Source organism: Sciurus vulgaris (genome assembly GCF_902686455.1).
Source record: "Sciurus vulgaris genome assembly, chromosome: 14".
Taxonomy (NCBI): domain Eukaryota; kingdom Metazoa; phylum Chordata; class Mammalia; order Rodentia; family Sciuridae; genus Sciurus; species Sciurus vulgaris.
In genome coordinates this window covers 1,150,047-1,177,184 of record NC_136475.1, presented here as the reverse complement: position 1 = coordinate 1,177,184, position 27,138 = coordinate 1,150,047, and the positions used below count along the sequence as shown (strand labels likewise).

The 27,138-nt window shown below is 56.5% G+C and overlaps 1 protein-coding gene across 11 annotated transcripts in view; it reads right to left on the bottom strand.

Annotated features, from left to right (window-relative positions):
• Nucleotides 1-20,000, bottom strand: part of REEP1 (receptor accessory protein 1) — an 86,078-nt gene extending 66,078 nt beyond the window's left edge. For 4 of the 11 annotated variants that reach the window (XM_079111289.1, XM_079111280.1, XM_079111285.1 and 1 more), the window contains exon 1: nt 19,332-19,472. Coding sequence is in view for 4 of the 11 variants with exons in the window: in XM_079111279.1 (XP_078967405.1) it covers nt 19,818-19,849 (32 nt within the window). In the remaining 7 variants the exon portion in view is untranslated. Of the gene's footprint in view, nt 1-19,331; nt 19,473-19,817 lie in introns of those variants that run through there. The other 7 variants (XM_079111279.1, XM_079111282.1, XM_079111283.1 and 4 more) reach the window with 7 other exon arrangements.
• Between the last annotated feature and the right edge of the window lie 7,138 nt (nt 20,001-27,138).

The following is a 27,138-nucleotide window of genomic DNA, read 5'->3' as shown; positions in this document are numbered from 1 at the left end:
TGTCTGTCCTCGGGGAACCAAGCCAAGAGCCCAAGAGGCAAGACATACACTGGAGAAATTTCAAAATTAATCAATGAGTTAGGAAATACAAAAGCACAGACCGTCTCCAGAGTACTGTAGGATGGTGCTCAGCACTTGGTGCCAGCGGTGTGCGGAGGCTGCAGAACCAAGGATCCACATTAACCAGGAGGGCCCAGGGAGGAAAGGTAGGCAGCCGAGGTGGGTGGATAGAGCTGGGAGGGTCGCAGGGAGTGGCCATCAGGAAGGGGCAGCGCGCCCCTGTCAAGGTGCAGGAAGCTGACACTCGGCAGAGCCAGTCTGGGAACAGTGCTGGGATCCATTATGAAGGTTCTGGATGCCAAGGCAAAATTCTAGACCAGTCATTAAGAGGCCTGTGAGCACCAGGCAGGAAAGAGAATCCCGGGCTGCGGTGGTTCTGTAAGGACCGGCCTGCCGGGGGCCCTCGTCCCCACTTGCGCTAGGAAGGCCAGCAGGGCCCTTGGGCGTTTCAAGGTAAGGGCTGAAGGGCTGCTGCGTCTGCTTCCCGGGTCAGGACCACAAACTTGGTGGCTTCGAACAGCAGACACTTACTCTACACTTCTTCAGGTGTCTGAACCAGGTGGCAGCAGGGCCAGGTTCCTCCGGAGGCAGGGAGCCTCCCCTGGCCAGGACGGCCTCCCTCCAATCTGCCTCGGATGTCCCAGGTGTTCTCCTGCATGTCTCAGTCTGTGCCCCGATTTCCTTCTTAGGAGGACGCAGCACTGGATCAGGGACACCCCTGATCCAGGGTGAACGCGTCCTAACTTGATACACACTTGCAAAGACCTTATTTCCAAATAAGGGCACATTCTGAGACTCTCGGTGGACGTGACCTGGGGCACAGTCCCGGCCAGGGCGGTGTGGCGCCCCGTGGTCGCCGGCTTCAGGACAAAGGCAGGGGGTGCCCTTCCACTCTCCACTAGCTGCCAGGACGTGGTCGCGGGAGACACCCTGCACAGGGGCACGACGGGACTCCAGCTTCGACATTCCTTCCCATCCACGCTTCTGTGGTTCAAGTCCTGCCGATTATTTCTGTTCTGCTTGCTTGCCAGCTCAGCCTCTGTCCATTCCTTCTGCCAAGGCTCTGGATCAACTCAACCCTCGTCGCCTCAGGGTTGACACAGACACAGGGCTTCCCGCCTCGCCTCCTCACTGGCTGGCTTCTGCCTAAACACAAAGCTCTGTTTTGATCTGAGTCTGCCTTTCTCGCCCACTCCAAGACGACCTTTCAGGAGTTCTCAAGCCCACCTGGTCCTTCAAACTGGCACAACTGGCCTGCTGCTCACACCGCCCGGCCGTGCCTCCCTGGCCAGAGAACAACCCCTGCTCTTCCCGCCATGGGCCCAGCTAGCCCGGCCTGCGTCCTCCTGCATTCCAGGACTCCTCCTGCTGCAGGCGCACGGGACCTGGTAGCACCGCTCAGGCAAGGAGATCGCAAGGACTGCGAAATCAGACACACCAAGTTCCCGGCTCTGTCCGTGTTTAAGGGATGGACACATTCCTGACCTGTTCTAAACCCAGACTGCGCACTACAGAATGGCAAGGGTACCACCCACCCCACGGGGCCACCGCCAGGGTCACGTGAAGCCAGGTACACTGACCGCCCACGCAACTGTTGCTGTACAGTGCAGGTCCATGTCCAGAGTCCAGCTTACTTTTATTAATGTAAACAGAGCGAAGTGTGCCTTTGGGTCAGGGGAGTGAGGCACAGATCTGTGACCCGCGGACACCTCCCTTCATGCTGCAGGGGGAGAGGGATAGGCTCAGCCCAGGTGGGAAGCACGGTGAGCATTTAACCTTTTCTTTCTTTTTTTTTCCCCCCCTTAGTGCAAACAGCCAATTTTATGGAAAGTTCTAGGAGAAGAGTTAATATCACAGCAAAGCAAACAGATAAAGCAAATGTCAGAGACCCTTTCGGGAGTGCTGGGCCTCTCTGCTCTGCTGCTCGTCACCCACGCCCTCCCCTCTCCTCCCGGGCTCGCTGGACTCCGTCCATTCTCGTGCTGAGCAACGTGACAGCGAGCACCCAACCCCTTCAAGGTGTGAGTAGGAAGACGGCCACTCAGACAGGACAAGTCACTCACCCAAGGCCACAGAGCCCTTAGGTGGCAGAGCCAGGACTGTTGCCCTGCATAACACCTTGAAGCCAGTTTGAGCTTTGGTCACTGTTTCAGTTTTTTCGATGCTGTGACTACAAGGACTCAATCAGCACAATTGTAGAAGGGAAAAGGTTTATTTGAGGGCTCAGGTTTCAGAGGTCTTAGTCCACAGAAGGCTGGCTCCACTCCTCGGGGCTTGAGCTGAGGCAGGAAATCATGGCGGTAGAGGGTGGCAGAAGGAAGCAGGTCCCACCACGGTGATCAGAAAGCAGAGAGAATCCGCTCTCCAGATACAAAATGTACACCCCATAGCCACACCCACCACTTCAGTTACCACTCGGTTAATCCCCACAAGGGGACCAATTCACCGATTGGGTTAAGACTCTCACAACCCCATCAGTTCTCCTCTGAACGCTCTTGCATTGTCTCACGTGTGATCTTTTGGGGGACACCTCATATCCAAACCATAACAGTCACCTCAGTGGCAGAACAGGGTCAGGAATACCTGCCTCCCAGGCTGCTCTGGAAATGCAGAGCCAGCTCTGGGCCAGTGACAGAGAGACCAGGCAGAAGGTGAGACACGGTGACCAGCAGCAGCCAGCCTACACCCCCTGGGCCTGGCAGGGCCGAGTGGTTGGGGAGCGGGCACCCTGGGGAGCCGGCCCCCAGCCCTGTTGACGGTGCCCTGCAGAAACCATCCTGCAGTGCCAGGTCGGCCAGATTCTTCAGGGGAAGCCAGAAATCTGGATTTAGGTGCCACATCTCCCAGCTTAACGTTGGTAACTATTCAAATCTAAAACACTGCAAGCCATGCGGGCATCTTCAGGCTGGTTTCAGCCCAGGAGCCACCAACTTGTGACCCTGGATCCCACGATGCACAAGAGAGCAGTCTGCAAACTTCCACGTGGAGTGCTAACGAAGGAAAGATCAGCCCAGCGTCTACCTGCCCAGGACACCTCTCCAGATTCTCCTTCCGGAATCGGAGCAACTTCACATCAACAGTTCCATAGCTCCTCGCCCAGGGCTGGGCATGCAGAACCACAGCTGGCCTCACCCTGCTGCCAGCCCTGGGCATGGGCTCTGCTGCCTTGGCATCTGCACCCTGCAGGGAAACCAGATCCCTGCCCAGAGCCAGCTTAAATTGGATGAGTACCTCCAGGAAAGTGCTGAGCCTGTCACTCCCAGAGGCTGGGGCTGGCCCAGGCTGGCCACACAGTATGGATCCTGGCCTCTCCTGAGACAAGGCGGCAGGTGGGCTGAGCAGGATGGTGAGCACCCCGTGGCCAGGACAGGAAGCCTAGCCACAGTGCTAACCTGTTGCAAAGGTAGCTGGACCAGGGCATCCCCGAAGGTGCCTTCAATCCATTCTCCTGCATGGGTGGAAGTCAATCCTGCACTCCTCAGCTGCTCTTTCCCGCTGGGGTGTGCACAGCAAGGCAGGACCAGAGCCTCCTCCATATTCTCCTGTCCCCTCCAGCTCCTCCTCATAAGCCTCAAAGCTTGCGATGTCCCGAGGGTCTGCCTCACTTGAAGCAGCTGGCTCTTCTGGAGGTGTAGATGGTGGGATGGTGTGAGCCATTGGGGGCTCGCCTGCTGGGGGTGTAGCCCCCAGCTCCACGACGCTCTGGGAAGCACAGTCCTGTGCCCACGGTGTCCCAGCTCACTGGAGGTGGAACTGGGACCTGAAGCCACATGCTGAGTCCCTCCTGGTCCGAGGCCAGGTGGCGCTGCTGACGGTCACGCTCATCTGCACCCAGCACCGCCTCTGACCTGGGCGGGGCTCCAGCCCCGTCAGCCAGGCCCCTCTCACAGGCGGCTGTGACGTGGGAATGGCTGAGCCCCATGTGAGAAACCACGCAGCCACGCCCCACCCGCTCCTCTGGGTGGTGGCCACAGCTCCGTGGAGCAGGACAACTGGGTGCAACTGCCGAATGACCAAGACTGTCAGGACACGGGCCTGCCACGGCGCAGCTGCTCAGCGGAGCGTTCCACGTTAGTGTGGCCAGGAAAGCTATGGGGGTGGACGGAGTCTGCAGTAGTGGCCACTCCCCATCCAGCTGGCTTTCATCTTGGTGAAGGGACTCAAACACTCTCTGTGTCCCTGCCCAGTCCCCTGGGGGCCTGTGCCTGGAGAAGCTGACCACGTACCCAGATCCCGGTGGGTCCTCGGTGGCCGAGGTTAGTGGGCACGCAGGAAGAGCCTGCGGGGCGTCTGTGGAGGAAGCACTCTCTTCCACAGGAGAGGGGCTCCCTCTAGGACAGGCCCACCTTCCGCAGGACACGAGGGAGGAGTCCGAAGCCGGTGGAAGTGCTGGCGCCTTCTCCTACCCACGAGGGCTTCCAGCCTTATGTGAACCACCAGACCACCTGCTGCTCTGGAGCCCACCCTGAGGTGCTGGGTGAGGCCAGAACAGTCTAGATATGTAAGTTGCATGAGTCGTACTTAAAATGAAATTCTGACATGTCTGAAAATCTCAAAAACGAAGAATCCAAAGGAGACGATGATTTCCAACAGCATTACACAAGATACCCTGACTTACCCTTCCACTGAAAGCAACTAAAAATTGTGGATCTAAAGAAGGTGCACCTGGGGTGATGGCACATGCCTGTAATCACAGCGGCTCAGGAGGCTGAAGCAGGAGGACTGCAAGTTCCAAGCCAGCCTCAGCAACTTAGCGAGGCCCTAAGCGACTCAGTGAGACCCTGTCTCTAAATAAAATACAAAAAGGGCAGGGATGAGGCTCAGTGGCTAAGCACCCCCGGTGCCATAAATAAATCAACACACACAAAGGAGGTACGTGACTCTTCTGCCACATGGCCACGTGTGCACCACCCCCTGCGAGGCAGCCCGTCCCCTGCAGGGGCAGCTCCGTGGTGCTCGTGCCACACCTGAGCCTAGTCCCAGGAAGCCTGAGCTGGCTGGTCAGGCTGAGCCAAATACGGTATGTGAATTCAGCTGGATCCAAACACACGGGAGAAACGACAGGGAAGGAATCTAGATACGAGAAGTCTGAGCACAAACCGCGTGTCGGGCGGGGCGGGCTCCGAGGACTTTCTTAGGTGAAGAAGTGGTGGTTTTGATGGTCCCCGACAGCGAGTGGCCCTTAGACTAGGACCCGCAGCCCCCGGGGGGTGCCGCGACCCCTCTGTGAGGTCAGAGCAACCCCACAGGGGCCCAGGACCTCTGCCTGCTGTGTTGAGTCTGCACGGGGGTACAGAATCAGTGGGGCGACCCACCACCAGCGCCTCCCACAAACCAGCATAGCGCCCCGACTGGGCCTGCCGCCCGGGCTCGCCCTGTGACTCGGGAAGAACCGCTCCCATTGGAGAGGGGCTTTAGCAGTGCAGGGAGAGTCACGTTTGGACCTCCGGCCCTGGGGGCGGCGTCTCTGCCACCTGGGACAGTCAAGAAATGCACCCGAGGCCGCGTGCGGCACACCAGGAAAAGCAGGGCGTCACCGAGCCTGCGCTGAGCCACCGGGCTTCGCGGACACCTCTGTCGCGTGAATGCCCACACACCAAGGCTATCAGCAAGGATTTCAAAGAAAATGAGCAATACCTAGTGTCCAAGAAAATGACCAGTGTTGTTGCTAACGATTTCAAGCAAACACTGAGTTTAAAAAATCCATGTCCACCCTCGTGAACGTGGCCACGTGCCAACCCTGGAAGGCTTCTCTGATGAGATCAAGGTAACGCCAAGGAGCTTTATTTTTGCTGCTGTGTAACAAATACGCCAACGTTTAAATCTGTACCTAACGCAGAGAGCCAACAGCCTCCGTCACAGGAGCACACGTGGGTACGAGGTCCAGCCGAGCATAATACAGACGGACCTTCACTAGTCAGGTTGCGGAGTCCCCACTGCAATCGACCTTGACCGGAGAGACCTGCAGACAGGCACCAAGTCCTCTTCCTGCCACTCTTTTTTGTTCTGGAAAATGTAACTATTTTTCATAAAATACGTTTCTATTTTAATGCGTAATAGGTTTCTATTATTTTCAACTAATAAGTACACATCTGGAGATGTCTCTATCTTCGGTTTCGATGTAGTAAGCACTGAAAAGGGATAAGCCACATCAACAAAAGTTTTGGGGGGTCACCAGATTTTTTAGGACCGTAAAGGGGTCCTGAGACCAACTGGCCTGAGAGCTTGGGTTCTTGGGTGACCCGTCCTTGGGTGACATGCTGAAGTGTGCAGGTGGGGCCCAGGTCTGCAGCCTGCTTCCAGACGTCAGCAGAGACTGTGCACATGGAAGACAGAGCACAGCAGGCTAAGAACGCTCCGGTGCTCATGGTGCCATGCCACCGACTTCCTGTGACAGCCAGAGGCTTTCAGACTTGAAAATGGAGCCAATGTGAAAAATCAAACACACCATATCAACAGCAGGGGGCCCGAGAAGCCAAAGCCAAGAAGAGCACGCCGAGGCACCTGCTGGGCCGCCGTGCTGAACCTCAGGCTGCACTCCTTTAGGCGGCAGCTGGCAGGAAGTCGGGAGAGCGGATCAATACCCAGATGCACAGGTCCACCTCGGGCGCCTCCTTTGGCAGGTCTGGGGCTGGGAATGTACCGTCCTGATGAACTCCCGGTTCATGAGGAGAGGCCACCTGGGGCAGTGCTGGCTCAGGACGTCCCTCTGCACAGTGGGACCTGTTGTGCACCCCACCGTTCCCTTAAGAAGATACGTCGAAGTCCCGCCCCCAGCGCCTGTGCGTGGGACCTCACTTGGAAGCAGGGTCCTGACAGACGTGACCAGTGAAGTCAAGTCTCGGGTCAGGCTGAAATCCAGCGTGACTGGTGTCCTTAGCAGAGGGGCAGGAGACAGACCCAGGAGAATGTGATGAGGCAGTCGGTCACCAGAGGGCCAGGGAAGGCCAGCCGGCTGGCAACCCCGAAGCAAAGCCAAGGTCTGGACGCCCCAGGGCCCTGGGAGGGCATGGCCCTGCCACAAGCTCACACTGGCCTCCCCAGTCTGTGTCGCCTTATTACAGCAGCTCTCGGGAACCAGTACTCAAAGAACCGCACCACCCGCAGCAGGGGATGAGAGAAGAGCCCACCAGCTGCCTCGAGGCCCAGGAAAGAGAGGCCCACTGTTTTGCGCTCACAGCAGGTGGACAGAAGACACTTCCCTGAGAATCTGGAAGCAGCAGTCTGCCCTTGCCAAGTGAGCAGCCCAACTCACATGGCCCCAGCGGTCAGATTTTTAAAAAAAAAATCTTTTTTAGGGATTTGCTTTGCAGAAGTGCAGTACGGGAGGTGAACCTGGACACCCAGCAGAAGCCGAGGCACGACTCCTCTGGAAGAGCTCGCCTCAGGCCAGGACTCAGACGGCCCCTCGGGAGGAAGTCCTGAGGAATGCCCACTCACAGTGGGAAAGAACTTACAAAACTCACAGTGCACCTCGATTCTCGGGGTTGGGGTGCAGCTCACGGGCAGAGCACCCCCTGGCATGCACGCTGAGTTCCATCCCCAGTATCACACACACACACACATACACACACACACACACACACACACAGAAGGAGGAAGGAGATGCCGCATTGCCCTTCAGAAACCGCTTAGGATGCCAGAAAGATGCGACTCCAATACAACACGAGCACATTGAAAATGAAGGATGGGAGTAGATTTAAAATGTACGAGAAGAGGCAGCATGATATGGCCGAGCTGTGTGGGACTGGGTGAGGAGGACTTCTGACATACGACGGGAGAAATCTAAACACCCTGGGCTTGCTCATCGGCGGGTCAGATGTGGCTGAGGACATGCAGAGAAGCATCCGTGGTGCAGTGGGGACAGAGAAAGACTTCAGCATGAGGAAAGACGCGGCTGGAAGACGGAGGAAGAACATCCAGCCCGGGTCTGCTGCGAGCTGGAAGGAGAAGCGGCCGCACGCAGAGGCAGCTTTGTCAGATGTCAGCAAACTTGAAAGAGTGTCAAACAAGTCCTAAAATGATATGGACCCAAGAAGAAAGAGGAAATCTACAGCCATTAAAGAAACTGAATCCGTACTCTAGAATCTTCCCATAGAAAAAGAAATCATAAGCAGTTATGAAATAAAGGAACTCATTATAAATTGGACAATTGATTTTTCACATGGAAAAAAAAAAGAACACAAATTGTGGACTTCTGCTTCATGTCATTTACAAAAATCAACTGAGATGACCCTGATGATTGACCTGGGAAGTTCTGTTCAGAAAGCACCAATCTACACAGACCACTGCAGAGTCCACCAGGGAAGGCTGGGCAGTGAGGTTAACGGTGAGGTTAATCAGTAGTTTGCCTCTGAACTGCAATCTCACAAGAAGCATTTGGCACAACACCATTTGTTATAGAAGCTTCACAAACCAAAGCTCTCAAGTGACAAAGCACGCTCCTGAAAGTCCCCAGCAGCCACACCACAGGAAGACACGGAAGACTTCCCTCTAACTAGGAACGAGAGTCTGCAGTCACCAGGAGCTGGGCACTGGGGCAGGGCAGCGGGCGTGACTGCAAAGACACACAGGGCACCACCCTAGTCAAAGTGACTGTGGAAACCCAGAGAACTCAGGCCTCGGGAGGCCACTGTCCAACAGGGAGAGTGCGACAGAATTCTATTACGATCCTGCATCAACGGCACTGCCGAAGTCACGGGCCAGAGCACGAATCCAAGGCAGGCCTGGATAACGTTAGGGCCCCGCGTTTTCCTGGAGGTCATTGGAGAAGACTTGCATAGGTGGAAGCAGATGCCACGTGGATTGGAATACCCCCACCCATCAATTTTCTGTTGTTCTGTACATTCCAGGCTATTCCAATCAAAAGACCAACAGGTTCTTAAAATCGTGTGTGTGTTGAAGTAAGTAATTCACCACCAATTCCACACAGGACACGGAGCACTCCCTGAGCGCATGGTGACCAGGACAGGTGCTGGTGCAGGCCAGGCAGGCCACTGCAGCATGAGCAGAAGGAACAGACCCAGGGCAGGCCGCCTGCCTGGAGACAGGGCAGGCACTGCGGGTGCAGAGCAGGAACTCGCTCGTAAGCTGCTGCTGGCAAAGGAAGAAATCTGGGCTGCGGCTTCACGTCCTTTACAAAAACCAGCTCCAGATGGGCCAGGAAATTAAATGTGAATAGGAAAGCGACAAAGCCACCAGGAGCAACACAGAAGGACATCCTCAGGGCTCCAGGAGGGAAGGCTTCCCGGCACCAAGGGCAGAGTGTCAGCGGAGAATTGACAAACCGCATCAATACCAAAGTATGCCACACGGGCTGGGTGGGGGCACAGCATAGAGCACTAGCCTGGCACCTGTGAGGCACCACAAAGAAATAATAAATCAAAGAAAGGTATTGTGTCCATCCACAACTAAAAAAAAAGGCTTAAAAATTAGAATAAAAAATACACATAAAGAAAATGAGAAAACCAGCCACAGACAGGGAGAGGCATTTGTACCGTGGAGGTGACGGCAGTCACTTCCAGCATATTCACAGACCTGCTCCAGATCACCAAGACAAGATGGAGGGACGCTGGCAAGAGGCGAGCGGGCACTTCACAGAGGAGGGGTGGCCAAGAACGGGAAAGACGTTCAGCCTCATCAGCCTCCAGGGACATGCAGACTAGAGCCACAGCGAGGCTCTGCCCGTACCTCCAGACTGGCAGAAATGCCCGTGGGACTACACTAAGTGCTGACAAAGACGAGGCACACCAAAGTCACCCTCTGCGCCAGGACGGCCACCACGGGGGCACCCAGGAAGCCAGCCAGGTGTCAGGAACTTCTGAGGCCATGGGGACCGAGCGGGCATGGTATTGTGCAGGGCCAGGGATGCTGACAGCGGGCGCAGGCAGAGCCCAGGCACAGTCTGCTCCTCTGTGCAAGTAGGACCCGGGCCACACAGCCAAGGGAGGAAGCAGAGGCCCCACGCCCAGCCCGCCCAGCCAGGAATACGCATGAGAGCCCACCACTCTTCCCAAGAGCAAAGAGGAAAAGGAGAGCCCAGAAACCACCCAAGTGTCCATCAGAGTTCAGTGGAGCCGAGCGCCAGGGCGCACTTGCCATCCAGCAGCTCTCGGGGCAGATGAGGAGGATCGCGAGTTCAAACTCAGCATGGCCCTAAAGACCCTGTCTCTAAGTAAAATATAAAAAGGCCTGGGGATGTGGCTCAGGCTAAGCGGCCCTGGGTTCCATCCCGCACCGAGGGTCTGATGGATAACTGCAATCATTCATACAATGAAGGTTACGTACACGTGTATGTATTTTGGTACTGAAGACTGAACCCAGGGGTGCTGATTACTGAGTTAGTATCCCTAGTCCCCCTTTTTTTTAAGTTTTGGGACAGGGTCTTGCTGAGTTGCTGAGGTAGGCCTGGAACTTGGAACCCTCCTGCCTCAGTCCCCTTGTCGCTGGGTGATGGCTGTGCGCCGCCATGGCCAGGGGTAACCTTCTCTTTCTTAAACCAGGCTACCCGCTGCGCCCTCATCCACTGTGCTCCAACCCTTTTGCCTGATTCAAAAGCGAATCTTCACAAACCAAGGAGAGCCCAGAGAGAGAGACAGGAGACGAGAGAGCACTGCCCACTCCCCCTGCCTCCTCTCAGGCTGTTCTTAGATGGGTTCCCCTCACCTTCCCGAAAATAGGACCAGCAACCACGGGTGAGGAAGGCTGAGCAGTGCCCCAGAGAGGGCCAGGTCCCAACCCAGGACTGCAGGTGTCACCTCCTCAGGCAAAGCAACTGGACCAAGGGTTTTGAGCCTTGGCTTACTCAGGTGGGACCTGAGTGTCTGAAGCGGGGGGAGAGGGAGACGCAGGCTAGAGAAGCCCTGTGATCACAGGCAGAGACTGGAGCGCTGCAGCCACAGGCCGAGGCCTGCCGGTGACTTGGGAAGGGGGAGGAACGGTCTCCCTGGGACTGGGGAGCTGCCTGGCCAACACCTTGGTGTTGACTCCAAAGATTGCTGGAGTGTTGGTCTCCAGGACTGTCCAGACCACAGCCCACAGCCATGGCAGACCAGCCAGAGGGTGGGGGTCTCCACCTCGCCCATCTCTGCACAGCCTGCCCTTCCCCACCCTCCATTCTCTCCCGAGGGTCCCCAGGCAGGGGGACGCTGCAGTGGCTTAAGCCCTTCACACGTCAGATGCCCCCGTTCCCCTGCTGGAAGGCCCCTCCTGGCACTCCACCAACACCAGGGAAGTCAGCCCCAGAACACCTCCCTGGAAAGAGCCCTGGCCAGGCGGGAGGTGCCCTTGAGTTCAGGTCCCACTGCCACGGACTGGCTCTCGAGACGGAACCCTAACCCATCCATCTGTATATCCCCGGTGCCCAGTGTAGGCCCAGCACATAGCAAATGGTCAATCCAAGGTTGCAAATCAATGAACCACCAACCCAGCAATGAGCGGATCCATCCATCATCACTCCTAGGCAGGGACGGAGTCCTAACCAGTGAGACAGAAAAACTTCCCACTCTTCTCTCTTCCTCCACCCGACGAAGGAGGTATTCAAGTACCTCAAGTTTCAGGATCGGAAGGTCCTGCTCCTAAGGCAACCCGGGCACTGTGAGTGCCTATTAATGGAAATCTTTCCTTCTGTCATGCCAAAAATGTGCCTTCTAGTGACCCACTGGTCCACTTACCTGGCCACAAAACACAAGTCTCTTTTTGTCCACATTAAAACATTCTCAGAAAGTGGAGCCGTGGCCCTCAATCTGGGACTAGCTGATCGGGCTGCGATCTTGACCAGTCATTAGATCCCTGGGCTGTTGATATAGTTCCTCCAAGATCTTTAGAAGTTCTAAATCCAGTTTTAGGGAGGGTTTTCAGACTATTTACTCTTTCATATTTCCAGGAACAGAAATCAAATCTTTCATTTTACAGATGAGAAAACCAAGGCTTAAAGGGATTAAACTCCTTGCCACCATCACAGATCAATTTCTATAAAACTGGGGGTTGAAAATGATCTTCTCACCCCAAAGGGACTATGGAACCATATTCATTCAGCAAATATTTTTAAAGACCTACTATGTGCGCAGGACTGCTCCAGACACTGGGAAAATACCTGAGCACAAGAGGATGGTAGAAAGTCATGGAGACAGAGTGCTGAAGGAGAGACTGTGAACAAGCTTATCAAAAGCACAATTCCAGGAATGACCCGGGAGAGGGTGATGGGAAGGGGGGTTTCTGCGAGGGTGATCACGAAAGAACCCTCCGGAAGAGGGGGCCTGAGCAGAGCCCTAACTGGACAGAGAAGGGCGTGGACAACCCAGGGCAGAGCTGTGGGCAGAGGGAGAAGCCAGGGTGGATGTGTTCTCTTTCCCAGAAGAGCAAGGAGGCTGAGCTGAAGGGCAGCCCATGGTGAGGTCAGATGGGTAGGAGCCAGACCTGTTGAGAATGGTAAGGAACTGTGCTGTGTTCTCCATGGGATGGGAGGGTTACAGACAGTTATTAAACAGCAGGGGAAAGAGGAGACCCATCTTATATGTGTGTTTCTATTACTATAACAAAATACCTGAGGCAGGCTCACATTAAAAGGAAACAGGTTTGCTGAGCTCACAGTTTGGAGGCTGAAAGTAGAAACAGTATTGCACGGGTTTGGGCGAGGGCCCCTTGGCTATGTGACCTCATGATGAATAGCAATGGCGTGAGACAGGGAGATCATGTGCTAGGGAACTCAGAGGTGACAGGTCATGCCCCCAACCTGGCTGAAGGGCCTCCCAGAAGGCCCCGACTCCAAGGCCCCACCCCCAATACCGCACACTGTGGACCACTTCTCCCACAGAGCTGGGGCACACCAGCCATATCCACACCCTAGCACACTAATCACGGGCGGGGCAGGAACAGAAGCGGGGACAACGGAGAGTTCTGGATGGTCCAGAGGAGTATCCGGGGCTGGGGTGTGGTCTTCGGGGAGATGTGAGCCATGGCCAGTTGGAGGCGTTTTGAAGATAGAGCTGACTTCCGAGGACCACATAGCACACGGGCCTGCCAGCAGTGCCCACAGGTGCCCTGAGCCCGGCTGCTCAGGAGGGAGTCCTGTGGACCACAGGCTCTGAGCTGCAGGTTCCGGGAAACCCACCAAGAGTCCAGAACCAGTCGGCCATGTCCTGCCCTCTCTCCAGGCGGACTGCCCCGACTCTCCTCAGCACTGACCTGCCAGCCCCCAGCAGGCCTGCCAGGCACCACCTTGCCAGCCCCAAGCCCAGTGTGACAAACCGGGGTTCTGCCGGGCAGCCACCTGCGCAAGGCGTCCGGCTGGTCCCTGCGCCCCTGTGGAATCACATCACTCAGATCTTCCAGAGAGGTCAGGACTCGGGACCAGCGCGTGAGCCACCGCCTAGCACAGAGGAGAGGCGTGGGGGCAGCCCCAGCTCTACAGCCAACGTGGGCACCACACGGGAGGCGACCGGTACCCCAACCCCGACACACCCCGCCCGGCAGCGTGGGGATCCCCTCAGGTCTTACTGGGGCCTGGAACTGGGCATTCCTAAGACCTCCAGGGTGACGAGGCCTGTGTCCAGACCACACCCTGAGTGGTGAGTCTGTGACTCACTCAGGATTCAACATGCACACGTTAGGCACCTACTGCACACGGAAAAGAGGGAGACAAAGAAACAGGGCCCACAGGGGAGTAAACGCACAGACCACCATATCACCAGGCACAAAGTGACCCAGAGGAAAGGACTCTTCCTCCAGTTAGGAGACCACAGGAGGCCTGGTGCAGAAAGGTAGCCAGAGACACACAGAGGACAGAGGACATGCAGAGGAGATCAGGGCACGGCCCAGCGCTCAGACACAGAATGGCACGCATTCCCAAGATCCCCAAAGCCTCCTCGAAATTAAGGTGCCACAGAATGGGATCCTAAATAGAATAAGTCATGCCCTACGGACGTGTAATTTGTCAAAATACATCCTACTGTCATGGATAACGAAAAAGAACAGGTTTTTAAAAACCCAAAAAACACACAAAGGCCTCCTCCTTGTTTGATCTACCAAACAACAAAGGAAAGGAGGTGGGGGGGGGCGAGGGACCAGCGACAACTAAGGTAGAGGGCTCAGGACCCGCAGGACCCAGCAGGGGGAGTCGCGCCCCACCAAGGACGCCGGAGCTGGGCGGGAGGCGAGGGGCCAGCGACGTCTAAGGTAGAGGGTACAGGACGTGCAGGACCTGGCACAGGGGAGTCGTGCCCCACCAAGGACGCCGGAGCTGGGCGGGCTGCTGGGAGTTCTTCCTGCCCATTTCTGGTTCCCGCTGTTCATGACGCTCAGGTGAGAGCGTGACCCTCCGCTGCCCAGGTTCAGGCGTGGCCCCGGCAAAGAGGGGACAGGCTACCGCTTCCCCGTGGAGGCGCTCCAGACCATTTCTCTCACCGCGGCAGTCCACTGATCCAATGTGGCAGCCACACCCTGAGAGTGAGGGTCAGCATGGGCTCCGGTCAGCCAGGGTGAGCAGAGAGCGCTGAGCACAACAGGAACCTCTGTTCTGAGCCACCAGCTGGGGGTCACATGCCACCCAGCCGTCCACCCAACCCTGTGGCAAGCATTCGGCCCTCCTCCTTCTCCCCACGGCCCTCTGCGGCCTCTGTTCCCCGCTCTCTCCACGCAGGCACTGGGCTCTGCAGGTGCCAGTGCCCCTCAGTCTGTCCAACGCCAGGCCCGCACCACGGGTGTGGCCGCTCTCCCAGTTCCAGATCAAGGAAGCCTGGGGGAGGCTCTGCTGGCTCAGCCTGGTCACATGCCCACCTCTGGGCCCGTCTGTGTCCAGGGAAGTGCGCCCTGGGCCCAAGCTCCTCCTGGGCCCCCACGGAGAGGGAGCGGCCGGTGGGTGTGCTGGCGGAAGAGGACAGGACCACTCTGCTCTGGAGCACCGTCCACCGCGCCATCCAGGAGGCAGAAAGAACACAAGCAAACGCGCACAGGAACACCGTGGACAGGAACTGCGCTGTCGCTGGCAGAGGGCAAAGGAGGGGGAGCTCGGTGGAACCGCGATTCCCGGGAAAAGGAGGTGGTGCACGGAGCAGGGCTGGATGGCCCCCTGTGCTGCCATAGGGCACCTGGGTGTCTGAGGGCCTGGTCAGCAGGACGGCCAGAAGGGACGGGACCAGGCAGTGGGTGCCCTGGTTGTTACCTGTACCTCTCACAGCGGGGCAGCCTCCTCCTGACTGGGAACAGGCGAGGCCCGGGAGAGCCCACGCTGAGCCAGCTACAGGAATGCCACCTTGCCTGCAGGATGCCAGGGCTCCTTCCCAGCCCCGCGGGGCCCGGCCGGCCTGGTGCTCCCCAGCTCTCACTGACACAGCCGGTGTGCTACCCTTGCTCCGTGAGGCAGCGCCGGGCTGCAGGGCTGACCCGCGGCCCCTGGGGTTCCTCCAGCACCTCCTCCATGCACCAAACATTTTCATTTGGCATTTCCTTTTTCTCCATATTTCTAGGGAGTCACTAAAAAACTCCGAGGGGCCAACAACGTACTTCTGGGTGAAGACAGTCAAGATCCTGAAGGTCCGGGATGAATGGTGCAGTTATCCAGGCCCCAATCCCTCAGTAGAGGAGGGCACGCTCGGAGCCCAGACGCAGACGCCCGCGGCTCTTGTTGGCAGCTGGTGACCAGGGCACGTGCGAGACTCGCCCTTGGCAGTGAACTTCCACGGGCTGCAGCCCCCGCACTGCCCAGCTGTCCCCAGTAGAATGGCAGGCAGCTCAGTGGCAGCGATGAGGGCCCACCTCCCCTTCCCTCATTTCCCAGGGCCCTTCCACCCTCCAAAGGAGACACTCTTTAGAAGGAAGGAGGGAAGACCGGTAGCCAGCAGGGGAGACCTCCTTGTCAGCCTAACCTCCAATAAGACACAGCGGGGAGAAACCTCAGGAGCCACTTCCCAGCAAGCAGGCGGCAGAGACAGGCAGCTGAACCGTGGCGAAGCCCAGGCTGGCATTTGTCACTTCCCTGAGGACACCTCCTGTTTTTTAATAGGTGTGGTGCAGCCAGGGCCAGGTGGGGCAAAGCGGGCCTGGAGGAGCACCGGCTATACAGCAGGACCCCTGGGATGCTGGTCAGCACCAGGTCCTGGGTGGACGGGTGGGCGGGAGGTTTTGACGGGGTAAGAGCCTTTGTGCCAGGGTCCCGCGCTCACACCAGCGTCTTCCCTCTTCCTGACCCAGCTCCCACAGCGGGCCACCCTGCAGTGCCAGGAGACGGTGCCCCAGCCAGCCAGAACCCTCCACAGGGTCATCTGCCACATTCCACTTTTAAAAAGCCGCCTCCAAAGAGAGGCGGGCTCATGTTTAAGGGCGGTGGTCCTCCAGGTCTCCCACTTGCTTTGCAGCAGGTGGGGAATCTTGAGGACACACCCCATTCCTTCCCCTCCGCCCACACATTCACATCCTGACCCAGGAGGCACACACATCTCTCCACAGCCTCTCTTGGATCATGAGCGCCAGCCGTTTAGCTAAGCACCGGAGCATCGCACTGCGCCTTCCTAAGACTGACGTTTTAAAGGTGTGCAGGGTGGAAGTAATTATTTTCCTGCATAGCCATCAGTTATTCAGAAAATTGTGTTGAATTCAGATGGTTTTCCTGCACAGTGAACAGAGGGTTGGGTCTTCAAACCCCTGTGGACTGGGGAGCTCTGACTCCGTTCACCAACCACCTGGACCTTGGCCAAAGCTCGGTCCAGGGGCAACGAAGTAACACTTGATTCTTGGAATAAATGCTACAAAAGGGCACATTCTCCCAAGTCACAGAACGTCTGTGTCCCCCGCCCTCAGGGTGTGTGCGAACATGTTCTCCCCAGTGTGAAACTCATCAAGCTGAGGCCTTGAGTTGTCTGTAAAGAAAACAAAGTATTTTACACAGGCGCGGCACGCCTGGGCCACACGTCTGCCCACAGACATCAGCTGTCTGTCCAGTGGTCCACCTGACACTGCACATATCTTCATTAACTCTTCCCGAGGTGAGCCAAGGAGAATGGTAGCTGGCCAGAAAGGAGAATTGCAGACTGATGCCATGCCAGGAGCTTTGCCCAGTGGGCATGGGCCTGTCACGGTGCCTGCCCAGGGACCCACCTGCAAGGGACAACACCAGACAGTGTCCCTGCTTATCCCGAGAACCTCTGATCTCGTCAAGGCAACCAACCTTTGCTGGGTGGCACAGGTGCCTCAAAAATAACCCTGGGAGGGGCCAGGGGCTGAAGAGGGAAACAAGCCACAACTGCTGCCCTTCGACACGCGCGGCCAGTGCGGCTGTCTGCCCTGGGGGGATGCCTAGGACCATAAAGACAGGAAGGCCCTCCCTCTCCATCCTCAGAACACGGCGATGGGGCTTCCTTAATGTTCTTTGATGTGACAAAGGCTCACACAACCTTGAAAAGACTGCTTACAGGAAATGGGATCTAGAGACAAAATCACAGGCTGCCCTCCTGCCAGGGGCCCAGGAGCTGGAGAGAGCGCAGTTCAGCATGCCCGCCCACCACGGCTCCAAGGTGGAGGGGCATGGAGCCTGTCCTCCTCACCTGCTCAGCTGTCTCTGAGCAAGGGACATTCCTTCCTTTGCCAACCTGACAGAGAAGCCGGGCGGACTAGACCAGTGGTTCCATTAGCAGTTAAAACAGGGCTTGGAGCCCAGAGCCCACATACTAGGGCCACCATGCCTCAGGGAGTCCAGCGGGAAGAACCCCTTCCAGAGTTCTTCCACCCTCTGGTGATGTACTCAGGAGGACAGGAGTCACCATTGACTCAGTGCAGTCCGGCTACTGGGAATCCACACATCATGTGTCACTGAAATCACTGCAACATGAGCTTAATCCGCTTGTGAACTGAGCTCTGTCGTGATCCAGGCTGTGACCCGGGACCACAGGCAAGAGGCAGAAATGGGATTTGAGCCAAGGGTTTTCTGAGTACAAACACATTATCCGTCCCCTGCCTAAGATTCCTCTAGGTATCCGGAGCACTGGGTTAATCACCCATTCCCTTGAACTGTAAAGTTAACACATGGGCATATATGCATAAGGGCAAACTTCTTAAAGAATATGCCTCCCAAAATTATTATGAGTTATCTCTGTGTGGGGCCGTTGTGCATGACCTCCAGTCTACTCACCTGTATTTTCTAATTACCCTGCAACAAGCAGGCATTACTCAGGTAAGGCAGGTGTTACTGCTCGTTAAAAGGGACGCTAATAATTCGTACTTCAGGTTGGGCTTAAATGGTGAATCGGGCCTAGGGGATAGGTGATATCCGTCTTGACCTTTTGGAGTTGACTGTAGGACCAACAGCCCAAATCCTTCCAACTCTCCCCTGGGCTACAGGCTGCATGTTGACCCGAGGGGCAGTACTCAGGGTCATACAAATTCTCTGAAGTCCGGTTCTGCAGAGTGTAATTGTTTTAGAAAGTCACTGAGACGCCCTTCCCAAATCCTTGCCTCTGCTTTTCACTCTGCTCAACTGCCCCCTTTGGGAGCAGGGTGTGTTAATAAAACTGAGGTGGTCACATGTCCCTGGACCAGCCTCACCCCAGCCCAGTGGACCTATAGAGAGCACCAGTCAGTCCCACCATCCTCTCCGGCCCCACCCTTCCCTCCCGAAGCCACTGGTAAAAGCAAAGATCACAGTGCACCCTGAAGGCAAGAAGGGCTTTGGCCTGGCCTGAGGCGTGGCGCTGGGGTGCTTTCCTGGGTTATTCATGCTCGCTCTGCCCGCAGTAATCTTCTAAATATTTAACATGCCCTCTCAAGGTACAGCCCAAGCCCTAACAGTTGGCGACAGCTGTGGAGGGGCCTTCCTGGACTGACTAGGGGTGAGGACAAGGGTACTGGCTTTGGAAGACAGCAGCAGGGTGCTGGGAGACAATGCTGGGAAGGGCTTCTGCCGCTCTGGAAATCAGGGAAGGAAGGGAAGAGGGACATGTCGAACCCTGTGTGTGATGAGGCACAATCCTGCGGTCCCCTCTTGCTCAGACAAAGAAAAAGCCCAGGCCGGTTCCCCTCAGGCCACCCCAGACCCATGCCAGCCCTGGCTCCCCTGAGCAGGTGGCAGGCACATCTGTCCTGCCCCAGGCAGGGAAGGTTAGGATAAAAACGTCCCCACGCCCATCCCCAAGGACTTCACGGGCCTCACCCCAGATGACTCCGCTCTCCTGCTCCGAGGTGTCATTGCTACCGCCCTGGGGGCTGTCTGTCACCTGGAAATTTCCCGAGCATTCCTGAAGATGCCTGCCCCGGCCTCCCAACCCCCTGCGTGGAAATCAGACCTGGGGACGCAGGTGTCTACCCCGATTCATAGCCATCCTCCTATGTCCCGCCTGCCTTCGCCGCTGTCCATCTGAGAAACCTAAAACGGAGGATTTTTCGACCTGGAGGGCCCCGCCTCCGTCTCCGTCTCCCCAGTCTCCGCGCGGACCCTCCGGGCAGCGCCCCTCTGGCTTCGTCGGTCCTTTCCACCCGACAAAAGCGTGGCGCCGGGCGGGCGCCCTGCGACCCCAGCATCTGTCCCCGCGGGGACGCGTGTCACCGCGGCGCGCCCCTCGGGGCCTCTGCCAATCAGTCCGCCGGGAACAAAGCGGCCGGGGCGCGGCGAGGCGCAGCCCCGAGCCCCGCGCCCGGCCCGGCGACCCCGCCGGCCCGCAGGCGCCCGGCAGCTTCCCCACCTGCTAAATTTAGCGGCGCCGGGTATTAATAGCGCGGCGGGCGGGCGCTGCGGGGGCGCGCGGCCGGGCGGCGGGGGCGAAGGCACTTACACCACCAGCCTGGAGATGATCCACGACACCATGGCGGGCGGCGGCGCGGCCCGGTGGCGGCGCGGCTCGGTGCGGGCGGAGCGGCGCTCGGCACGTCAGTGCGCGCACGGCCGCCGCCGCCAGACTGAGCGCGCCCTGCCCGCCCGGCGCTGGCGCAGTCGGCGCAGCCGCGGCACGTCCGGCGGCGCCCCAGCCCCCGGGGCTCCGGGCCCGCGGCGATTGGGCGGCGCGCGGGTAGCGCCGCGGCCCCGCCCCGCCCCGTCGCCTCGGCCCCCGCGGAGGCCGGCGGGTCCTCGCGCCCCGGCACCCGCCCGCGGGGTCGCGGACAGGGTCCTCGGGAGTCCATCTGCACCTGTCGAGATGGGATTCCGTCACCCCAAGCGGACAATGCGCCAGCCTCGGGAGGGACCGGCTGCCGGTACCCAGACCGGCCGCTTCATCGGCCCCCACAGGCCAAGGAACAGCCCTAGGCGTGTGTCTCCCTGGTCGATTCCAGAGTCCCTACACCATCCCGGCTGCCCACACCCTTGTCGCCACCATGGGTCCCCAGTTGTCCCTCTAGCTCTGTGCGCCGCGGGCGCATGGTCCTCCCGCGACCGAGCTCTCCGGGCCTCACCGCTGGCCTTAGTCTCTTCAAGCCTCCGCTGAAGGGCTGGAGAGCTGGAAGTTGCTGCTGCGGGAGCCCCACAGGGCCATGCGGCTCAGGCAAAAGGGACATTTTATACCCAATATAAACATTTTAATGTCTTTTAAGAATATCGCATTAAATAGGTTTATCTTGACCACTGAATTTCGTGGGGCCCCTTTGATTTTGCCCTCCCTTCGGGACCCTGGAGCTCACCCCGTGGTGGGCCTGCATGGCCCTCTGGTACACAGGCGAGCTTTGTCCTCACCCTCAGCTTGGCCGTGCTTCCCACCCTCCTGCAGCCTGGGTCCTCTCTGGTCCTCTGGGGGCCTGTTCTCTTTTGCTGATGCTCATGCCATTTATGAACCAGCGGCAGATGTGACAGGCACAGGAGAGACCTGTGTGAGCCTTCTCTAAAGGAATTCTGCCCAAGCGGGCTTCTGGAAGAGGAAGGTGCCCTCAGACCTCGGCAGAGAAGGCCAGAAAGAGCCCTCCATTGTGGAGGAAAGTGTGTATGCACACATGCCAGAGCAAGGCGGGAGACAGACCCCGCACACCCGGACGTCCTCTGTGGCAAGGGATCTCCAGGGAACCCACAGCACACCCGTGACGGGGGGTTTTAATGCTGCTTGACTCCATTTCAAGGTCCTGGCTGGAGGCTGGTTAGTTCCCTTCTTATCAGACTCTCACGCTCCAGGCCACTGTGTAGCCACCTTGGACGCCCTAGGGTCAAGGACCAGACGCTGGAGACAGCCCTGCCAGAGCGCCCTGGAGTCCTCACTTAGCGGGTCCTGAGCCCTGTCGCTCCTCCGCTTTCTTGCCCTCCCAAACCACAAGTGTGCTGTTTGCCAGACGCCTCCCTTTCTCCCTCCGTCTGTGACCTGGCACGCCCTGTGGCCTCCCCAGGGATCTGGGAGGAGAACAACACCATAAAACTTGTTTCTCTCTCTTGGTGTGCGTCTGGCCTCACCATACCTCACTCGAGGTGATGGAGTTAAAACAAGGCCCTGCAGTAAAAGTTCTGGACAATGACTGAGCAGAGAGAGCACCAAAGCCAGACCTGGAGGGCAGGCAGCCCGGGGACTTCCTGAGACCCCCCCAGGCCCTCCCTCCACTCCCTGGAGAGGTCAGAAGGTGCTCACAGCCGTCCTGGGATAGGGCCTGAGGTTCAAGAGGGCCTGGGGAAGACAGAAGACGCAGATGGACCCTTGCAGCTGCCTTCCCGAGCACTCGGCTTCACATGGAATTAGGTCTGACTGTTGCACAGAACTGAACATTTCAATTAGCAAAATAAAACTCTTCATGGGGTTAAAAGGTGTGGAGGTCTGGAAGGGTGGACCAGCCCCAGATCTCTCTCAAGAGGTGGGAGAGGGCTCGTTCCACAGCCCAGGGCTGACGGGCGGGGGTGGGAGGAGGCAGACAGCGTGATGCTGCTTGCAGCTCTCTCTCTCTCTCTCTCTCTCTCTGTCTCTCTGTCTCTCTCTGTCTCTCAGTGCAACTGTTGCTCTCAGAATCTGCACGCAGGGCCTCTGCGTTGTCCTTGACCCTGGAAAACTCGGGCCAGGGAATGAACTCAGCCTTCCAGACCACGGGGCTCTTCCAGCCCTGTCTCTTGCTTCGCTCTGAGATCCTTTTCGTGTGAACTCCTGTTACACCAGGCATCTCTTCTCTGTTTCTGCCACCCCCACGCCCGCCCTTCTCGCTTCTGGAAGAGCTCTTCGTTTTTCGCTGGGAACTGATTCTCCCACATTCTAACCTTAGAAATGATGACTCTGTCCCACCTTGATTGGCTCATGGAAGGGGGGAGGGGTCACCAGACAAACTGGGCCAAATTCTCGACTAGGAGTCTTTAAATGGAAAACAGGACTAAAACTTCTGTTTTCACCCATGAAGCATTAATCGCCACAAGAAATGCCCTTCTATTGTAAACAACTAGAAAACCAGGGAAAAATAAATGAGGAGTCTTATAATGTCCCACTCTCTATCCCGAAGCAGGCGGAGAACCCAGAGCCCAGCAACCACAGAATAGGGGAAGCAGAAGCCAGGGCTCAGAGGGCCAGGGTTGTGGCTCAGTGGTAGAGTACTTACCTTGCACACGTGAGGCACTGCGTTCAATCCTCAGCACCATATAAAAATAAGTAAAATAAAGGTAATGTGTCCATCTACAACTAAAAATATAGTTAAATAATAATAATAATCCAGGGCTCAGGGAAACTAAGGTGGTAGAGTCTGCGGGACGGAGTGCCAGCAGGAAGGGACCTCAGAGGGCAGAGTCTTCAGGGGAACTGATTCCGTCCTGAGCAGGCGCACGGTGAAATTCCAGGAGGCCACAAAGCTCTTGGAGCCCACACAGGCTGGTCATCTTCACACCAGCCGAAACAGAGAGACCTCTTACAGACAATGTGTCTCACAGAGTCTCAGGACTTCTTACTTGTGAGGTTAAATTAGTCCTAAACGAAACATTGACCTGCCTTAAAATTTGAAATCAAGCAGCCTCAAAAGGCTCAACCTGATCCTAAGCAACTTAAATGTGCTTGGGCAGCAGCGGTGGGGGCTGAGGGGTGAGTAATTCTAACACCTTAAAAACTGAGCACCCACTAAATAACATCACAGCTCTGCTCTGGCTTGAGTGGCCCCTCTGGAAGGCATGTGGAAATTTAACTGACCATGTTGCTGCATTGGGAGGTGGGGCGTCCAGGAGGGTTCAGGTGAGCCCGCCAGGTGGGTCAGCCACAGGAACCTGGCTCCCTCTGCTTCCTCTGGCCCGTCCCCTTGCTCTCAGCAGGCGATGCCCTTGCAGTTACCTCGCCACAGGAAGCCCTGCCCCAGATGTGCCCCTCAGCCTTGGGCTGCCCAACTTCCAGAGCTCCAGAAACACTTTTCCTTTTCAAACAAGGGACCCAGTCTGTGGTGGGTGTCTGACAGCGGAAAGATGGGCTAAGCCAATGTGCAGCATGCAGGCAAGACTCGTCAGACTGGCAGAGATGGTGAGTCCAGCAGTGGAAAATCAGTCGACCCAGAGAGACCCAGACCCGACCGAGAAAGAAGACCAGGTCCTTAGATCCTGTCAAGCTTGAACAGGCGTTTCGCCAGGGAAAATAAGACGGCAACACAAAAAGTGCATGGAGAGGTGCTTGGCCTCACCCGCCATTAGGGCAATGGAAACGGGGACCCCAAGGCGTCTCTGCACACAGGGGAGAAGTCAGGAGACTGCCCTAGGTCCTGGCAGGAGAGCGAGAAGCTGGAGCTCAGCCGCTGCTACGGGTCCAGACTGTCCTCTGCAGGCCCCTGTGTTAGAGGCTTGTTCCCAGAGTGGTGTCGGAGCCTGAGGGAGGGTCTGGGGCTCCTAGGGTCACGGGGCTGCCCCAGGGGACAGCAGGAGCCAGCCCTTGCTCCCTGTTTTGCAACCTGCCTCGTGTGAGGGCCTTGTCTTGCCACTTGCTCTGCCCTGAAGTGCGGCCTCCATACAGGCCCCCAAGCGGCAGGCCAATCCTCACGGATGAAACCTCCAAAGCGGGGGCCCAAAAGCCCGTCTCTTGGTAAGCGGGACAGCTCAGGCACGCGTGGCGAGGGCAGAAGCACCAGGGCGGGCACGCGCAGAAAAGTCCCCTGGCGGGTCTCTACAGGTACAAGTGACTTCTTCGTGTGCCTTTATTAGAGCATTAGAGTCGTACTAGTAGAGGGGCTCCTTCTGACGGTCACCCTCGTCTGGACGGTAAGGTGCTCCACTTCAGTCCCCGGGGCCTCCTCTCCCATCCCCCTCCAGGGACGCCGGACAGCAGGGGAAGGAACCAGCGTCTGGGAGGAGCCACCATGAATGAGCGTCTCCCTCGGGACCCCACCTTGTGACACTAGAGTGACACGGCCAGGAGGGCCAGGAGGACGTCTGTGGTCCCAGGCGTCAGGGGAGGGGACGGATCCACGGAGAAGGGCGCGAGGGACTCGCTGGCTGAAGGAGGCCCTGCGTCCAGGCCGTGGTGGGGCTGTGCCAACCCTGCCCATCCTCGCGCTTGCAGTGGAGAAGGTGGTGGTGCAGGGTCTGCCTCCGCAGAACCTGGTCACGATGCGGACGCCTCGCTCTGTGACTGTGGGTACCCGTTCTCGTTGGTCTGGCCCTCCTTGACTTACGGGTGACGCTTGAACACGGAGAGCGAGCTGCTTGTCCGTCAGGGACGTCTCAGCTTGTCGTCTCCCTCTTCAGACCTCCGTGGCCTCTCTTCCTGCCGGGACTCCGTGTGGTCGTATTTGCATGATTATAGTGATTACGTGGGTGTGTTCTGCACGAGCCTCTCCCACCCTAAAGTCGCACGTTTTTTCTTTTCTTTTCTTTTTTTTTTTTTTTAAGTTTTAGATGTTCTTAAATCCCCTCAAGTTTCCTGCTTTTGTGGTTCTGTTTTCATGCCCTTGGGATCTGTTTTAGTGTAGAAGTCGCTGTCCTGAGGCCGCCTCTCCCTGGTCTGAAGGCCCCTGGCCTGCACTCTGCTCCTAACTTCAGCCTCTGTGCCTGGACTCCCTTCTGAACCTCCTCTCAGGAGCTCCTGGCCCGTTGGCTCGGTGTGCGGTGTGCGTAGGAACGCGTCTGGCCGCTTAGTGGGTGTGGTGCTTCACTTCCCAGCCTCTTTGGTGACTCTTGCCGACTATACTTTTGGAAGGCTTTAGAGTCACCTCACTTCAGAACATTCTGATTGCTACTTCCAGTCCGAATGGTGCTGAATTTGTAGAGTGACTTAGAACTGGCAGCGGCCGGGCCTTCATCCTTTTATCCAAGCGCAGGTTCCTTGTTGTCATTTACTCGGATTTTCGTTCATGTCCTTAGGAGCATTCGCTTTTTCTCCTGTAGCAGACCTCACACAATCCTTTACGTTGCCATTTTGATCCGTGTGTTGTGTTTAGTTTCCTGACTCTGTCGGGATTCATTTAATCGGGTCCTACCAGTAGACCTGGGGTCAGTTCCATTTTTTATGTGTTTTATTTTATTTTGGTGGTACTGGGGGTTGAACCCAAGGCCTTGCAGATGCTAGGCAAGCATCTCTCTCTGAGCTACGTCCTCATCCTTATTTTTAATCTCTTTCCTTCTTCTTTGTTTCTTTTTTTCCGCTCTGGGAGAGGTATAGGAGGTTGAACTCAGGGGTCATTTTGCCTCTGAGCCACAACCGCATTTGAGACACAGTCTCACCAAACTGCTGAGGGTCTCACCAAATTGCTGAGACTGGCCTTGAACTTCCAGTCCTCCTTCCTTAGCCTCCCAAATCACTGAGATTATAGGTATGTACCACACATCTGACCCTATTTCCAAATTCTACCAATTAAAAAATAACCTAGCAATGAACATATCGGTAGCTATTTATTTTAGTATATGATGATTTTGTCAGGATAAATTCCCAAAAACCGAATGTTTGGGGCTGTGCACTTTTTTTTTTTTTTTTTTTTTTTTTTTTTTTTTTTAGGGTTTTTGGTGTCTAACGCTAAATAATATTCCCAAAAAAGTTTTTAAAAATGTTGCCTCAATTTTTGAAAATTGGGCTTCTTGTAGTAGTGTGAGTCTCACCATACGATGAAAAATCCCCTGGAATTTAACTCCAGGTACCCTGGGGGGAGGGGGCAGGGAAACAGCGGCAGGGTCATGGCCTGGTGGGAAGGTGCCATGTGCTGATGTGTGGGGCACTCGCTTCCTGAGTGGCCACCCTGCGTGTGGCCCTAGGGCTCATGTGTTCGCATTCTTTGTACAACACGATTCTAAGGGCTTTCAATGTTCCGACTGGAAATGCACAAAAATATGAAGAGATCTGATCCACCCTGTTGGAAGAACTGGCTGTGTTGGTCCACTCAGGGCCAAATGAAGAATTTTGATGGCAAACAGACCTTTGCCTTGAACATGAATATCAACACAGAAACTCAGTGTAAGGTCCAGGTACACCCAGAGATGAAGGTAAAGCTTTAGGTGCTTAGTTAAGGCCCTGGCTGAGACCCCCGCTCTATGGTCACGTGATTATATGTGTATGTGACATGTGCAAAAGTAGAACATTTTAATTAAAATTCCAACTAAGCTGTTTTTTAAACTCTGCGACACACTTCTCACTGTGCTGACCGTCATCTGAGTGGCCAGAGGGGCCAGACTCACCCAGCTTCGTGACACAAAGCTGCAGAGCTGAAGACGGCATGCTGACATGATCGTGTCCCACAGCCTTGTCCCTGAACTGATGGGAAAGTGGAAGAGAGAGCAGGATTGAAATCTAAGAGCCCGAGTCTCCGGGGTGATGTTCTCCCAGCGGTCAGACCTGGACAGTCTGGGTGGAGGATGCTTCTCGTCAGTGCCTGATCAGAACGGTTCTCCTCTTTCAGGAACATATTCCAAATGTAGTGCAGGCCATTGCAAATACACTGTAGCTTCTCTTTGCTTTCTCAATGGGCGTGATGTGGAATATATAGCATTCCTGAGTGTGTGAAATACAAACCTGTGGTGAACTACAAAGAGCAGGTCAGGGCTGGGTGGAGCTGTGGTAGAGCCTCGCTTCTTAAGGTCCTGGGTGCAAAACAAAACTACAATGAAAAAGGGACAGCTAATCCACCTGTGGAGTCACGATGCACGTGACTCCAACTCTAAATAACGAGAAATGCGTTTCATTCCAACATGCTAGGCAAGGCAGATGGCAATGCAAGGTTCCTGTCAAAGGAAGATAGGATGAAAACACACAA